The sequence below is a fragment of the Myxocyprinus asiaticus genome, chromosome 10, assembly GCF_019703515.2.
Source record: "Myxocyprinus asiaticus isolate MX2 ecotype Aquarium Trade chromosome 10, UBuf_Myxa_2, whole genome shotgun sequence".
NCBI classification, from domain to species: Eukaryota; Metazoa; Chordata; class Actinopteri; order Cypriniformes; family Catostomidae; genus Myxocyprinus; species Myxocyprinus asiaticus.
Window position 1 is genome coordinate 32,241,997 of NC_059353.1, and position 18,412 is coordinate 32,260,408.

Genomic DNA, 18,412 nt, shown 5'->3' on the forward strand with positions numbered 1-18,412 from the left:
GTTTCTGTTAAAGGTCTAGGTTAGGGAGGTAGGTTTTATTCATTTGAAACTCCATAGAGCATTAACATTAAAAAATGCATCTTTTTGGGAGAAAATTAAACTCACATTTAGTGCCCCTCAGTTGACATTTCACCTTGAAACTGCAGCAATACATGTAATGAACCACGTAAGTTCATTTTGCAAAAATGTTGCCACAGTCACATAATTTTAATGAGACCAGGCAAATAATATGCCAGTGAGCCAACAAACTTGGATCACCTTCAGGTTGATAAATACAAGGACGGTTATACCCACCAATGACATTTGTCATCTTTAATAGATGATGGCTTTTCACCAATTTATGATGGGTGTCTCCATCTTGTTTGCGTTACAGTAAGAGGAAGTAGACCTCTCCTTCCAGCAAATACAAAAGCTTTACTATACAGCAATACAAGCTACATTGAAGCTGTAGTTTCCCAAGTTCCAAGCTACTCATAACTTAAAAGTAGCTAAACTACAGTCAAGTACACTACAAGCTACTGATAGGGCCGGATTAATGAACAAATTAGGGCTGTAACTAATGATTATTTTGATAATCAATTAATCTAGCGATTATTAGAATGATTATTCGACTATTCTGCGATTATTGCAACAGTAAATCATTAGCTCCTAACCGATTATTCAGCTTGTGCCCCGACTTAACAGGTTGTATTAAACATGCTTACTAACAATAAAGAGGACAAAATCTTCTTTTAAAAATATCTCTAAATGACATTCACTGAATTAAAGGGAAAAAAATACCTTTAAGTTTAATTCAATAAAGAAATTCACTGCAAAAAATCCTATTGTTATCAAGTGTTTTTGTCTTTTTTCCATTTAAAATTGTCTAAAAATCCTTAAAAAAATATACATTTATTTGAGAAGCAACATATAAGATATTTAGACTTGCTTTAAGAGAATGTATCTTAAATATAAGTGTATTTTGTATATAAGTGTATTTATTCACTTGGTTATACTTCTGCAAGTGCAGTAGAGACAAAATATACTTATATTCAAGATCTATTCCCTAAAAGCAAGTCTAAATATCCTATATGCTGCTTCTAAGGTGAATGCATCTTTTTTAAAGGATTTTTAGATATTTTAAAATATTTGTATTTTTAATATTATATTCAACATTCTCAGATAATTTTTTTTTTCTTCTGCAGTATAGCTGCTAAAGAAAATGTACATTGTTTTAAAGAAGTTTTAGATATTTATATTGGAAAACAAGTCAAAAACCGGAGTTTGAAGTTATTTACATGATCTGCTTCCATATTATTTGAATTTTAATAAATCTATAAAGCATTAAATATAACTGCATTTAAGATGTAATGTCAGGGTGTTTTCTTTAAAGACGCTCAACATGCAAGTTTTGCTTCAGCGGAGCGGCAGCTCTAGCTCTGCTTATTCCACAACGAGTGTGCTTCTGTATTTACTTATTTTGTATTTTTGCATTATAATTCCCTCATACTTTGCGATCTTCATCACCTGAAGCTGACTGGAAAGTTTAGAGTGCATTTGGACTGTGAGCTGTGTAATTCTTCCTCTCCTCAGTCAGGCACGAGCTGCAGTGCTGCTCTCACGCGTCATCATTAGAGTTTAATGTGATCTCATGTTACGTTAAATGAGATCAAATGACTATTTGACAACGAACATTTTTGTAGACGATTTTTTATTATCGACGTTGTTGATAACGTCGACTAATCATTTCAGCCCTATAACAAACAGATTCAAACTCCAATACATTATTTTCTTCCATGGAACACAACTTAGCAGAATGTCCAAGCTGCTTGTTTCCAACCAAAATGAGTAACTGGGGCCGTAAAAGTAGTCCTATGATTTATGTGACTTGTATGACTTATGACTTAAGTCCATGACTTATGTGCTATATTCCATGTTTTCTAAAGTCATTCGATAGCTTTGTGTGAAGAAAAGACCGAAAATGCATATGTTGTCACCTATTGTTTCTTATGAGACAAAGTCTTCTTTCTCAAGAGGGCACTTGATGGTTCAGAAAACCAAATCCTTCATTGATCCGCATTCAAAGCTCAGAACTGTCTGGATCTCTATCCATCTTCTGGACCACAACAATTTACACCCGTTTAATAAAACTGAAATATCTGAATAACCATTAACCTCCTAAAACCCGAGTGTGACTGCTGTGTGCCTTTTTCCATTTCCCTTTTTGATTTGTAACTAGTAGCACCTAATAAACAAGCAAAAAAAAAAAAAAAATCTTGAGCAATTAATTTTCCTAAAAACTGATGACCACATTTGTGGACAGTGGGACTAAGTTGCAAAATTTTAAGTAATACCAAGCTATTGAAAGTCAGATTTGTTTTCATCAAATTGTTTATTATGTTTCCAGGTGTGTTGGTTATCCATGTTTTTGAGACGTTACAGACATTACATCAGAAATGTGCATAATTAATTCAGATTCAAAGTAATGGCCAGCATCATCCTATAACTGCCAACCATGTTAAAATCAAATTTAGTAGTGTGTCTACTTTTGGATGGATTTTATTTGGTTGCTCCCTATTTAGTTGATGACTTAACCTCCAGTGTGCTGCCTGTCTGCACTAGTCTCACAACAGTTCAAAATTCACTAACTCCATATAAAGCCTCTGAAAGCAACATTTTTCAGCTTTTGGATGAATCCATTGATTCTAAATGTGAAAATGCACAATGAATATAGGAATGCATTTACTAATGTTAATGAATAGAACCATATTGTACAGAGATAACAAAATAAAATATATATTTTTTTATATTAAAATGAATCTAAATAACCCAGAGATTTCTTAATGTGAAAAGTTATTCAAAATAACTAACATGTTTTTTCAACTTTTGTGGGAATAATGTCCCACAATACATATATGTGTACATCATGTTTATCAGCGTGCTAACAAAATAAATGAACACATTTTTTAAAACGGCATATCAAATGAAACTAGAGATGCTACTCTTTACACCTAAACAGGTTTGAATGAAAAAAACGTAAAGTGGTTTCTTACCAGAGGCACTTTTGTTGGCTCTGCACCCATAGAAGCACTTCACGGAATTCGAAACCATGCTGTTGTGTCATGTGATTTGGTGCGTCAGAAGTTTAACCCTTAAATTACAGTCTAAAGTGTTGTGAACAGATACAGTCGGTTTAAATTAATTTAAATTATGCATTGCATATAGCAAAGCCAAAATACAACACAAACATGTGTACGCGGGGTTGCACAAGGTTAAATAACAAAATGTATGCGTTGCATTGTATGGTGAGCTTGCCAGATTTGAACGGACCTAAAAGTAATTAAAACATTACCGTCGCGTGGTCAGAAATCTGCAATCAGAAATTCTATCAATATAGTAGTATAGTTTAGTCTATATAAATATACAGTATTTATTTGAAATATAAATATAGTTATATTTATAATATCATCTTAAACATTATTATATATTTCAAAAGATTATTATTGCTTCTGTGCCACATAAATACCGCTCTGATTCAGAACAGTGCTGTGTGGCACAAAAATAAAAAATATCTCAGTTAAGGTGACATTAAATTGAACATATAAATAATATCAAATACAACAAATAAAACAAGAAAACATCCTATACAACTATTATACAACTCAAAAACAGTGATAAACAGCAGAAATTAACTATTTCACTTAAAAAAGAAGCAAAGTGACTTAAGCACATGGGCATGAATTGGGGAATCATTTATTTGAAGCAGTTCATTTACATTAACCAGCCGAACGAATAGATTCAATAAAATGAATTGCCTTCCCAATGCTACATATACTGTAAGTAAATCAATAATTTGTTTTTTAACCAATTTATTTACAAGAACTGATTATGAGATGTGTCAGGACCACATTACTACACTCAGGAAGCAACAAGGCAATATAAATAGTGAGCTATAAATATTGCACAAGCAGACTACCGTATGCTTCAGTCCATAAAGCTCTTTTGTGTTCACAGCTTGTGTTCCAAAACTCATAAAGTCATTACATGGCTGAAAATAGATGACAAATATTTATGTAAATTCAAAACGTGGCCAAACTTGCCTAAAGTCATGGCCTAACTAAAAGAGACAAAATTGACACTGCTATAATACTGCTGTCGGGGAGCATGCAAAGGATTCCATTTAGATGGTGTCTGACAGTGAAATTGCTTTTGCCTCCATTAGTCACCTGACCTTGTTTTCCCTATGTATTTCCAACTAAGACCCCTTTCTGCTGCACAAGCTGGCAGAGGGAGACTTTATCAGTGCGCCAAGCTCCATCTCACTGCTGGGGTTCCATTAACTCTGTGATTGGGCTTTCATGGGACACCTTCCTCCCAACAATCCATCCACCTTTGAATGATTGCTTGACTCCTGAGTGAGCTAGTCTGCTCCCTGCCACATCTTGCAATGCCAGTGAGTTCCCTCGAAAAAATCCCTTAAGGAATATTGACATCTTGTCCTGCCGTGACCCTTAGGCTGTTACCCAAGGGTCTGTGTTCAAAAAGTGTCTATGATCTAGTCACGGACTATTCAAAATGTAATTGTCTGCAGTGCACAATGGAATACACAGGACTAGGGTTAAATGCAGTTATGATGCAGTTAGGGTTAAATATGTAATAGAAAAGAAGCAAAAGAATTTGTGGTACTATTTAGCTCAGCTGAATGAAAAAATGTTTGTCCTCTAATTCTATTTCCAAGCCAGCTTGTAGCTTTGACCTTATTGTTCATTAATGCATGAAGATGGTTTCTGACCAGTCCGTGGATCCTACCTGTGCTGTCTCTGCATTTGGGTAGCATAGGCTGGTGAAGCTTATTTAAAATGTCAGGCTCTCATGACGATTCGCATTCAAGATACACATTTAACAATAATAGTAAAAGCTAAAGCATCTTTCTGTATTCCAATTAATCAGGGTTTTCATTATTAAATATTATGTACTGTGATTTTGGTTGCTTGTTCAAACAAAACAAATAAACAAAAAATGTGTAAGAAGATTTTGATGTGATAGTGAGAATAATAAACACTTGAGAATATAATCACACTGGACCATCTGGCATCAGTGAGAAATGCTTGCTTGTATCTTGTCGTATATGGCTCATATCTTAAGGTTGCTTTGGTCTGGGTTTACTTTTTATCAGCCAGCTTTGGATTATGGGAACACATTAATGCGCATCATGATGGTTTTAAAGATGCTCTCCTGTCTAAAAATTGAGAAGGTTTTATTTTTATTTTATTTTTTCACCTGGGCTGCTAATCCTACAAACGTCATGCTGTGTCCATCAGCAGGAGGGTGGGGATTGGACAGCTGCTTATCTCTGACTGGACAGGTTATGTGAAACCTCTGTTTAGATATGAGAAAATGTGCTGTGAGAAGACAAGTTCTTATCTCTAACGAACATAAATGTTTACCCTATAAGGAATCAGCAAATTTAGAGCAGGAAATCTGGAAAGATTTGAATGCTTCACATCCCCTATTATATGTTTAAACACCATCGATACGGAATGAGATGACAGAAATATTTGTCCCTCAATAGAACTCTGATGTGATTAATGTGAATTCATAGGGCTAAATAGATAATTCATTAGCAATGTGTCAATTTTTTTTTTTTTTAAGTGATCCATTATTACATTAAAACATGACTTGCCCTTGCATTTTAAGTCTAAGCCTTCAGTGCGATTCATGCCATTAAGAAAACACAGTTTCACAATGAATAAGACACCGTATGCCTATCATACATTACATAGCACTCAACTAATAATAACAATTGACATTTAAAAAAACACGTCCACGCACAAAAGCCAGAACCAAGGAGGTGTAATACCAGGAAAAAGCTCTCTAATAATATTTGCGATTTAAATTTTGCTTGCAATCAATTGTTTCGTCAGAGTACACGGTTACTTTTCAAAACTTGTTCCGACACTGAATGCTTAAGCAGCCTAATTTACATTTAGAAAACTCCTGATGTTGTTATAACAATGCAAAAATTACTTACCAATTTGCTTGAAGTGAAAATTAGTCCTCCTTTCCTGTTTAATTAATCAATCGCTCAATCATGCAGAACATCTCAGGTTTTTAAATCCATAAGGATCCCTTTCTCAATGGTAATGTGGCAGTGACAGATGATTCGTCAGCTAGATCTCACGCTCTTCGCTTTCAAATTACGTACATAAAGCGTGATTGCGTCATTCAAGGCCAGCTAGTAGGCCTGGACGGGGACATATCCTAAAGACCACACTCACCAAGAACAAATAAATCAGATTGGCTGATGAATCTGAAAAGTTGAGGGATTCAGTAGAAATTCTGAAGGCCTAACGGGGTGGAGCTCAGACTCACGTGCTGCTTCAGCATGTCATTTGTGAAACAGCAGTCATGCTTAGCATGTAAGAATCAAGGAATAAATTGTGATTGGATAAAATTTTCCTGTTTCCCTATTCATTTGTAGATGAATTAGGAGTGGAAAACGATTGAAAATACATGAATGAGAATGAAAGGATGAAAAAACATGTATTTATTAGGCATGTAAGGCCAGTAGAGAATGCTTTGCTGGCCCTGAGAATTCGCCACTGGCTTTTAAATTTATCTGCTCTACAGAGTGAGTTTTGTGCAAGCACTACCAGCAATAGTTCCAACTATACAAGCACCAAAGGATTGTAAGTCTACAGAGGCCAGTCAACTGATGTAAAGAGTCAATCTGACACTCATGAAAGGTAGCACTAACAAGTGTGGCAGGCGATAAAGCTATAGACCTGTCTCTCTCCAATCCATAGAGGAGAACAAACAGCTTTGAAGAGAGCCAGCATGTCATGAAAAGCCAAATTACTTAGCTGAAGATGGAATAACGTCACACGGCAACTAAAACAAGCAAATATTTTAAAAACATTTCATCTTCTATGCCATTTGTTCTAATAGTTGCTTGTGGATTTCTTATTCTCTAGAGTGACATTACAAGCATGTTTGTTTTTCAGATAAAATACTGTTTTTTATTTATATAACCACGTAACTGTCACACCTACAGCCACCTGGAAAAGGAGCTCGATTTAATATTTCAAAAGATGATTCAGCCTATGAACATCAGCAGGAAAGATGAGAGCAGAGTTTCAGCCCTTTGAACAAAAGACTCGGATTGAAAAATGGAAGATTATTGAAGTTTTTCTTTTCTCCCAGGCATGAGTCTATTGTGCTGAGACTCCAGGACGTTTCGATACTATCGGGTCACTTGTACTCCTGCGTAGTACAAAAAGGCCTGCCAGACAAAAGACCAGGATGCAGTGCAAGAGCTTCTTAATGGAATTCTGCTGTATTCAACAGGACTATCATATTCTCTGAGCTTGACTCAAAGAGAGATAGGAGAACAAATAATAAGTGGTGCCTTCATTTGTGTCTGACTAATGAAGGCAAGTGAGTGACGACTGATCATATAAACACTATATAATCAAATGTTGGAATGTCAGAAACTGACATAAATTTGCTCAAAAGTTATTTTATTCACAATGAATCAGTTGTAGTGGTTCAGTTTGTGTGGATAGCGGTATCCTCTTAGAATATTAATAATTTACATGCTAGTCTATATTCCTTTTCTTGCTAAGTAGTATAGTGGTATATAACAAAATACTATTAATACTAATCAATGCATTTCACTTGAGTGTTTTATTTAATTTCAAATGAATATGAAATCTATAAAGTATATGAAGTATAATCTTTTTACATAACAGCACTGACAATGGTCAAACTCATGTTTGCTGTAGTGCTGGAATTAAATGTAATTTTTAATAAACATTCAGAGAACGTCTACAGGATAAGTGCACTTATTTTATTCTCTAGAATGAAATGGCCCCTAATGGATAGAGGGTCAGCCAATAACTGCACATTCTCACAGAAAGGATGAATAATGACAAATGAATGTAGAAACCTCAGAGAGCAGACAGAGAAAATGGAGGGGAGATTTCTCTTCCATCACCCGAGCCATTCACACAGGAACAGAGAGAGTGGAGAAAAGAAGCAGTGATAGAAGACTGAGAGATTGTGTGGGTGCATCCATAGAGTTGATTAGTTAACCCATTAGGCCTGAGAAAGATCGTCATTCCCCAGTGATATATGCTGGGTCAGCTGTGGTTGAACACTGGAGGTTTTAGCTTGTTACCAGGTACCAGGTCCTGCATGTCAACATGTCCTACATGTTCACATCAAATCAAATCAAATCCCTTTATTGTCACTCAACCATATACACAAGTGCAACAGTGGGTGAAAGTCTTGAGTGCGGTTCCAAGCAACATAGCAGTATGACAATTACAATAAACATCTGATATACACAACACAGTTTACACATCTGTTACACAAAACAATATACACTATACAGTATACACAAAATAAAACAGTATACACAAAATAAGACTGTACCCACCCCCCACCCCCATTCAGCTGTTCAAAAGTCTGATTGCTTGGGGGAAGAAGCTGTCATGAAATCAGCTGGTGCAGGTCCTGGTGCTGCGATACCGCCTGCCTGATGGTAGCAGTGAGAGCAGCCCATGGCTCAGGTGGCTGGAGTCTCTGATGATCCGAGCTTTTTTCACACACAACCTGGTATAGGTGTCCTGGAGGGAGGGAAGCTCACCTCCGATGATGTGTCTGGCAGTTCGCACCACCAGACAATCCAAAATTACTTGCTTAAATGACTTGCATCCTGTTGCTCTGACCCCCATCATCAGCAAATGCTTTGAGAGACTAATCAGAGATTACATCTGCTCTGTGCTGCCCGCCTTACGAAGGGCTTTTCAGTTGAGTGCGGTGCTGTTGCCGTACCAGGCAGTGATGCAGCCAGTCAGGATGCTCTCTACAGTGCTGGTGTAGAACCGTGTGAGGATGTGGTGGTTCATTCCAAACTTCCTAAGCCGTCTCAGGATGAAGAGGTGCTGGTGAGCCTTCTTCACAATGGCCTCAGTGTGGATGGACCATGTGAGTTCCTCAGTCATGTGGACACCAACAACTTGAAGCTGCTGACTCTCTCCACCGGTGCTCCATTGATGGTGATGGGGCTGTGTTCTCTGTCTTTTCTCCTAAAGTCCACCACAAGCTCCTTGGTCTTGCTGACGTTGAGGGAGGGGTTGTGCTCCTGACACCAGCATGTCAGAGTGTGCACCTCCTCTCTGTAGGCTGTTTCATCATTGTCAGGGATCAGACCTACCACTGTCGTATCATCAGCGAACTTAATGATGGCATTGGAGCTATGTGTTGCCACAAAGTCATGTGTGTACACGGAATACAGGAGTGGGCTGAGAACACAGCCCTGCGGGGCTTCAGTGTTGAGGGTCAGTGATGAGATGTTGCTGCCCATTCTAACCACCTGGCGTCTGCTTGACAGGAAGTCCAGGATCCAGCTGCACAGCGAGCTGTTTAAGCCCAGAGCCCGGAGTTCCTCATCAAGCTTGGAGGGCACTATGGTGTTGAATTCTGAGCTGTAGACTACAAACAACATTCTCACATATGTGTTCCTTTTTTCCAGGTGGGAGAGAGCAGTGTGTAGTGTAGATGCAATGGCATCATCAGTGGAGTGGTTGTTGCGGTATGCAAACTGCAGTGAGTCCAGTAAGGCGGGCAGCACAGAGCAGATGTAATCTCTGATTAGTCTCTCAAAGCATTTGCTGATGATGGGGGTCAGAGCAACAGGATGCAAGTCATTTAAGCAAGTAATTTTGGATTGCTTTGGTACAGGCACAATGGTGGACGTTTTAAAGCATATGGGGACTACAGACAAGGAGAGGGAAAGGTTGAAAATGTCACCAGCCAGTAAAAACCCCAGCCAGTTGGTTCGCGCGCGCTCTGATGACGCGGCCTGGAATGCCGTCTGGACCCTGCCACATGCTTCTAGAGTCGGTGGTGTTGAACTGTCCTTCAATCTTGTCCCTGTACTGGAGTTTGGCTGCTCTGATAGTTTTGCGGAGGGCATAACTGGCTTGTTTATGCTCCTCCGTGTTCCCAGAATTAAAAGCGGAGGTCCGCGCATTAAGTGCCGCACAAACATCGCTATTAATCCTGGTTAGGGTAGATCCGTATAGTTTTGGTCGGCACTACGTCATCTATGCACTTCCTGATGAAACACGTTACGCTATCAGTGTAGATCTCGATGTTGTCATCAGAGGCGGACCGGAACATCTCCCAGTCCATGTGATCAAAACAGTCTTGTAGCATAGTATATGGTTGGTCCGACCAGCACTGGATCGTTCCGAGGGTGGGTGCTTCCTGTTTCAGTTTCTGCCTGTAAGCGGGCAGAAGCAGAACGGAGGAGTGGTCAGATTTGCCAAATGATGGGCGGGGGGTTGGGATTTGTAGCCATCCCGGAAGGGAGAGTAGCAATGGTCCAAAATCTGGTCCCCTCGTGTATTGAAACTGATGTGTTGGTAGTTTTTCGGTGCTATTGACTTGAAGTTGGCTTTGTTATAGTCTCCAGTCACAGTGAACGCGGCCTCAGGGTGCACGGTTTCCTGCTTGCTTATACTCACATACAGTTCCTTGAGTGCCCGGTCTGTGTCGGCTTGTGGCGAGATGTACACAGCTGTGATAATGACCGCTGTGAATTCCCTCGGTAGCCAGAATGGTCGACACAGAAGCATGAGAAATTCTAGATCAGGAGAGCAGAAAGACTTGATAGAATGTACGTTCCTCTGGTCACACCAGGATTTGTTGATCATAAAACATACACCACCACCTCTGCTTTTACCTGAGAGGTCTTTCGCTCTGTCCGCTCGGTGCACGGAGATCCCCACGGGTTCAATGGCTGAGTCTGGAATCTCCGCAGACATCCAAGTTTCTGTAAGGCAGATAATGCAGCAGTCCCTCATCTCTCATTGGAAAGAGATCCACGCTCTCAGCTCGCAGAGCTTGTTGTCCAGAGACTGAACATTTGCCAGTAGAATACTGGGTAGCAGGGGTCGATTTGCACGACGTCTTAGTCTTATGAGAACGCTGGCTCTCCTTCCCCTTTTCAGGCTGCGTTTCCGTGGTCGGGCTGCCCAGACAAAGGGCTCCGCTGTCGTGTTTGTAAACAGCGGGTCTGCATTGAGGTATTTAAAGTCTGGTTTTCAGTGTGCTATTGCAGAACCAATGTCCAAAAGTGTTTGTCTATTGTAGACAATAAGGCAGACAACATCCAAGACAAAAAAACATAAGAATTGTAGACAAAACAAACAAAAAACTGCAACATTGGGTCGGAGCTCGCAATGCAGCAGCCATACTCAGCGCCATCTTGAGCAAGAAGATGACCATTATTTTAAGACTAAACATACCTGAATACTTGTATTACACTTATGGGGCATCTCAAACCTCTGTTTCTGTTTATATGCCATGTTTTCAGTATATTGTACCTCATTTTGGCTTTCTGTTACTTTAGACACATCAGTTTACTATTCGGTAGACACATATAATCACAATGCACAATGACTAGCAGTGCTCAGTCAAATAATGACCAGCATGAAAAAATACACTATGATATGATATATTAAAATGATAAATTCACTAATGCTATTGTGGCTGTTCATAGTTTTTATTGGCGTACATTTATAATTGCAAACATACAATTCTACAGGACATGCTCTATGCTTTATTGCTCCATATCCATTATGAATTACACTTAACTTTTTTCAGCTGTCCTTAGCCATCTGGACCGATACCAGTACTACAGTATGAAAGAGTGCATAATCAGTTTTTACAGAATAAAATAACTGATCACAAGATGCTCTGTTCAAATATTGTGGTGGTCACAATGACTCATCTTTATCTGCAGTGAGAATATTTTTTTCATATCCATCTGAACTCAATGAGTATGTAAGAGAATTCTTTTTATGGCTAAAAGATAAATATGAAAGACAGAATCAGTTATGAGCCTGGGCTGATGTGTTATTGTAAATGAGATGCCATGCTAGGATCTGAGACTGGGATACTGAGTAATATTGAGAATGAGGGAAAACCGACTGTATATTTTGTCTCTAAGATCACAAAGTCTTGAGGTTCCTATTTTAGACTATGGAACCTAGTGAGCTGGCTACCAAGACAGCATTTTAAGGTATCAGAGTTGCTTTGAACCATGCCTGTAAATCTAAAAAATCTAAAGCCCAGTCAGCAAGGATTGTTGGAGTTGAAGTGATCACAGAATCAACAAAGAGAACACTCTAAATCTCTGTACTCATACCAAGAGACCATTTTAAACATTTTAAACAGTGTACTCACTGATGTGTACAGATGGCCCTCTCCATTCATGGCGATGTACAAGCCCGTCTTTACAGACTGAATAGCAACAACCCGAAGGCCCACAGGTATGAGGTTGAACAATGCTGTGAAGAAAATAAAGGGGTTTACATTGAGCATGCATGCAACAAACACATCAACATGTGTAAACTTACCGTGCATTCAAAATTTAACAACTACATTAATTTTGCAATTGTCAAAATTGAAAAATAAGTAGATTTTTACATTTCCTGAAGAAAATGTTTGGTATGCTAGGGTGTTTGCCAGGGCATTGTTATGCATTTAAGGCATTCCTAGTGTGTTTTTTTATTTTATTTTTGTTTCTATGTTGCTATGTGGTCATTGTTAGGTGATTGCTAGGTTGTTCTGGGTGGTTGGTAAAAATAATTGCACACCTCTTCTCAACAAGCTGCATAATTTGAGGTGGGGGACGAGTATTACATTTTATTTAAACAATCATGTATTTTTCTAAAACATAATCCTAATTATGAGCTGTGTGCGAGCAACCATGGTTTGTGATTAGATTGCCCATTGTTAAACATTTAAGTTATAAAACTCTTTAAGCCAGCCAATAGTCTTTAAAAAGGCTTCAAATCTCAAACCAAACATGACAGATATACTAAAAAGAACACTGGCCACACTTCACAGCTTGCATAAACAGCAAATAGCATGATACTTTAAAGATGATGCACAGAAATTGAATGGATGCCTCATATTATATAGAATAATTGTTTTTATGCCCAATGGGCAGCAACAGAAGCCTTGCGCTACAAGCAGGCGCAGAGACGGCTGGCATTTGCAGGCAGTGGGAGTGCGTGGAAGATTTAATGGATATTTTGTTGTTGGAGCAGCTCTTCGGTCTTGTTAGGTAACGGCCATTGTTTGTACTGGAGGGGAGTACCAGCCTAGCTGGTGACACTAAGTGCATCCAACGGGGTGATTTAAACCTACAGTGTAATGAACTCACTTCAACTCACTGGTAACTGGCAGAACTCCCAGGGTGCTTGAATGAAAATTATTTTGGAAAAGCCCTGGTCTGGAAGACTCTGGAGTGGCAAAAGATGAGTAGGACAGTTATATCAAAGTGAGTTTCTGGAAGTGCTCCATGGGGACATTGGAATGGATTCTTACAAGGGCACAAAATGGACTTTGTATTCTTGTCTTCCAAGGCGAGCACAGTATTGAAGTCCCTAATACTTTTTGCCCCATTTATTCTCCTTTCCACAACTTTCTGTAGTTAATTTAGCTCCAACAACTTAATGCATTAACTAAAACTTTGTTTTATGGAAAATTTCAGCTTTGAGGTGCCTACAGAGTGGCTGTATTGTTGGTCATAGTTGGCGTTCTTACTGCTGAATGCCCTAACATTATTGGTGTGTTTGATTATAAGCTATGGCTTTTGAAAATCTGATCACAAATGAGATGTATATCATACTTATTTGACAAGGAATCAGTTATCTTGCTACGGCAAATTAACATTCTGGAGGAGACAGTGATTGACTATAAACTGTAGCACTGTATAATGCATTACATCATGAATCAGATGAATTATTGTCCATACATGAAACAATCTCACTTAGAATGCCCACAATTCCTGGCACAGTTTTCCACACTTTATATCCTTGCATCATGTGGACAGAGAAAAATTCAAATGGAACAAATATGATATAGCTCACAGTAACATTAAAGGAATATTCCGGGTTCAATACAAGTTAAGCTCAATCATCAGCATTTGTGATATAATGTTGATTACCACAAAAAAACAATTTTGACTCGTCACTCCTTTGCTTTAAAAAATAAAAGCAAATATCGAGGTTACAGTGAAGCAGTTCCAACGAAAGTGAATGGGGCCAATTCTTGGAGGGTTTAAAAGGCAGAAATGTGAAGCTAATAATTTTATAAAAGCACTTAGGCCTACATTAACTCTTCTGTTAAAACTTGTGTATTATTTGAGCTGTAAAGTTGTTTAAATTGTCATTTTTGTGTTTTAGGGTTTTGGGGTATCAGTGTTACGTCATCATGGCATCAAATGTGTAAAATTGGATTTAACTTTACACAGAAAAGGTTAGTAAGCGATTTCATCACACTAAAATCATGTTAACACACATATTGTTTATGTCTGTATTGCATATTCCTATTGATATGTCTATCTCTCTCTCCCTCTATGTATATTTGGGTTTGCAACTATAATTTTACCTGAAACGCAGAAGCAATATTATTTAGCTTTCTTGCAAGCACTGGTAATTCCTTCAGGAAATTAAAATCAAGTTGCCATTTTTGTTGAATACACAGATTACTTTACTAAGGTAAAAGATTATAATCAGACTATGACGTGTTTTTATATTGTTATATGGCATTTAAAATCTGCAGTTGTTGACTGCATTTGTGTAGGGGCATTTCTGTGAGTGTCAGAAATGTCAAATGTCATCTCTCCGAGTGTGACTGACAGAGAACCCTCAGTGTGTCACTCTGTTGGTACATCTGCATATTAAAATCAAATTAAGCAGCTGGCCTGAAGCATTTGAAAAGCAGGACCAGTAGAAGCTAATAATATACCACTGCCTCCTGAGTTATCAACTCACACATGCACGTACGCACGCACACACACACGTCTCCCCAGGGATCAGCCTACTGCTATATCAGCAACAGTGATAACTACAGAAAATTATTCAGTAACACATTTTAAAAGTGTGTGTAGTAAAAGAAATGATACGCATTTGTGCACACCTCACTTTTTAAGAGTAACATCGTAGCTCTGAAATCAGTGTTGCATCATGCTCTCTCCCACCAGAGGTATCAAGCATAGGCCATTCCTTTGAAACATGTTCAGGTTTTGATTATTTATTTTGTGCAATGATATTACATTGGTCAGTCATGCTGATGAAATTAAAGGGAACTTACAAGAATTACTACTGTCATCCTTGGTCCCATCAAGAGATCCATCTGGGTTCATCTGCAAGTAGTATCCCTGCCTGCAATATAACCTGGTCACTATACCCTTGAGCTGGGGATCTGTGGAGAAACATAGAAAATACTATAAGAATCAATGAATTACAACCAATAAATAAACATTTTTTTGTTTTGTTTTTTATATAGAGGGTTAGGATTAGGATTCTTTCAACAGACAGCATAAATGACTGTAAGGATATATACAAAATTTCACAATAAATGTTAAGATGATGATTTAATAATGATTATGCAAAAGCTAAATGTTTGACATGATAATATCTCTGGCTTAGGCATGTTTGTGCATTCACAATTCAAGTATCTAGTTATAGATTTGGCAGGCTTTGAATTCTGGATTCATTCCATTATATAGAACTATGATGCATTTTTCTGTTGTGCAGTAAAATAGATTTGAATGTAACAATTTACAACAAAAAAAAAGTCTCAGTAGTGCCCTCTTTAGCTGGGTCTGATTTATCTTAAGATGGGTCTGACTTATTTATCTTGACCTACTGGTGTTGTGTACTTGTACAGGAAAATGTCCTTAACAGTCAAAGAGGAGCTGTTACACTACATACTATGATAATGACAACTCCAAATCAGAAAAAAAGATTCATAGATTTTCAGACTTTAACTAGATTTTTAGAATTGCTATAAAGGTAATTGGTTCTTGCCCATGTAAAAATCACTACCACAATACTAGAGGTGGTTGCCAGAGCATTGCTATGCAAGTACAGATTGTTATGTTATTTGAGAGAGAAGATCTAGAGTACTCAGAAGACAAAGAAGGTTCTATCAAATCACTGTCCTTAACCTCCATGTAAAGAGTTGATACACACACACACACACACACACAGACACACACACACACGTTAAAAGCTATGCAGTTTTATGGTGTGTATACGCACGGTTGCCAACTTTGGATACCAGGCTGGAGTGAGATTTTGATGTCATGGCCAGGGCCGCATTAATGAACAGGTGCACCTTAATGTGTCCCTGGACATATAGTGCAAGTGCATGATACTAGTAGGCATTCTATCCTTAATTTCTAATACTAAAACAAGACCTCATCCAACCCTACAAGGCAAATATATATATATTTATTTTTTTTGGCTCATGCCAAATTACCTACCATTCACAATTTCAAAACACCCATACACTATGGGACAACCAGTGTTTTTCTTGGGTCCAAAAATGGCCTTCAGTGGTGGCTGAGGTACCAAGCTCACCCCTAAGCTCAAAGTTGGTTGGTTACATAATTGCAATTAATTACTAAATAACAGAATTACTTAACTGTGTAGCAAATTTATATGTAAATAATTAATTAATTTGCTTACGAATCTTGGTCACATTCGACCACCAATATATATAGGAAATTTGGTAGTATAAATGTACATGGGATGGGTTAAAGTGCCCGCGTACCCCCACCATTATATGTAAGGAAAACAGTATGTGTGAGCTAGGACTGTAAACTGTTCTTATTCTACATTATTATGTAAGGAAATTTATAATGGAATTGGTCACGTTCGACAACCATTATACATTAGATAAATGACAAATAACTAGATTATTTTCTGAATAAAATTCTCCACCAAATCAAAAACCAACATCTCGTTGTATCCGCTCACAATTTCTATTGTAAGGAATTAGCTTTAATAAGGGAATTATGATTAACTTTCTTATTGGAGTAATATTATTCTCATGGCTTATTGAAAATAATATTACACATATTTAGGTATAGCTTTGAAGTGAAATCTTTTAAAAACAGGGATGAGATAATTTATCAAAATGTACCACAGTCAAATTATATTTGAATACAGACAAACTTTATTGCTATTCTAAACAAACTAATTTAACACATAAAACATGAGACAGGTTGGTGAGTAGTGACAGAATGTGAAATAAATGATCAGTACAGAGAAAATTAACTTTATGGAGTCTGGAGACAATGCCTTATGAACCATTTATCCTTCTTTGAGCGAACATCGATTTGCAATCGGATTACCCAAAGTATTTAACTAATACACCAGCACTTTGAGCAAAAGTCTGGAAATGTACTTGCGTGTCGTTGTGTTTCTTTGCATTGCGTTCTTTGTGTTGCTTGGTTCTTTGGCTCTTTGTAGAAAGTTCGTTCCGTCTATGTTTTGGACTTCTGTTATGATTGGATAGTTATTGTCTGGATGAAGCGAGGCCTTCTACAAGAAGGACTCGTAACTCCCGTTGGATGTCTGAACCGTAGAGCAGAGAGTTTTGTGTCCCGAATTTTCCTTGGACTCTACATGGCACGGAGGATTACGAAGAAGCAAGAGAGCCGAAGAGAGGAGACCAAGCGACGGTTCCAAGAGAGGGTTCCAAGAGAGCAGAAGCAAGAGAGAAGCACGTTCTTCCTGTTTTGGAAACATTTGAACTGAAATTGGCCGCACCCCAAAAGGTGTCCTGAGCCAATCAGAAATGACTTTTCAGAGTCACATGGTTGACTGGTCTGTCCTTTTCAGAGTTGATTTACGATCATTTGTGTGCAAAATTCCCACTCAAATAGTAAATGTTTAATCGTGAACTTTTATATCTTGAAAGCGTTGCAAGAGACATGACATTCGTTGTCATCAACATTCTCTACGTAAACAAGCAAGCATTTGCATACTAAATGTGACATACTTTCATAAATATTAAACGTGTAAGTAACAAAACATGAAAATCCCTGATTACCAATCATACTGGTTAATTCATTGGTTTTACAACATGGATAATGCATTACACGTTATGAGAAACCTGATTGTCGAGGTATTTTAACAGGTGAAGCCTTGAATAGTTCAAGATTTAAAGATTATAATCATTGATTTGTTAGTTAGAAGTGATTACAAATCACTACACATTTTAAAAGGTACATCGGCTATAATCATTAATTTGTCAGTTATAAAAGTAATCACAGGTCAAAGTAATTTTCAGAATTATCTAGCAAGGCTAGGTATTGTGTACATTGTGGATCTAAATGCATTCTGTACATTTTACAGAGTTGACTCAGTGGAAGTACAATGTTCATGGATTCCTTCACGAGTCTCTGTTTCCTGATATGGCTGCGGATTTATGCATTTAAGGTCACAAGGCCTTACTTGGCCATTTGGTCTTACAGAGGGTTTAAGTTTGTGGAACAAAGAAGCGTTGTCCATATGGGTTAGCTGTGTCATTACAAACCCTAGTTTGAGATTAAGCA

The 18,412-nt window shown here is 37.9% G+C and overlaps 1 protein-coding gene across 4 annotated transcripts in view; it reads right to left on the reverse strand.

Annotated features, from left to right (window-relative positions):
• The window catches only part of LOC127447456 (fibroblast growth factor 14-like), a 189,049-nt gene that overhangs the window by 41,166 nt on the left and 129,471 nt on the right, over positions 1 to 18,412 (reverse strand). For all 4 annotated transcript variants that reach the window (XM_051709342.1, XM_051709343.1, XM_051709345.1 and 1 more), the window contains exons 2-3: positions 15,157 to 15,267; positions 12,238 to 12,341 (exon numbers count right to left, since the gene is read on the reverse strand). In XM_051709342.1, coding sequence (XP_051565302.1) covers positions 12,238 to 12,341; positions 15,157 to 15,267 — 215 coding nt within the window. The remainder of the gene's footprint in view (positions 1 to 12,237; positions 12,342 to 15,156; positions 15,268 to 18,412) is intronic.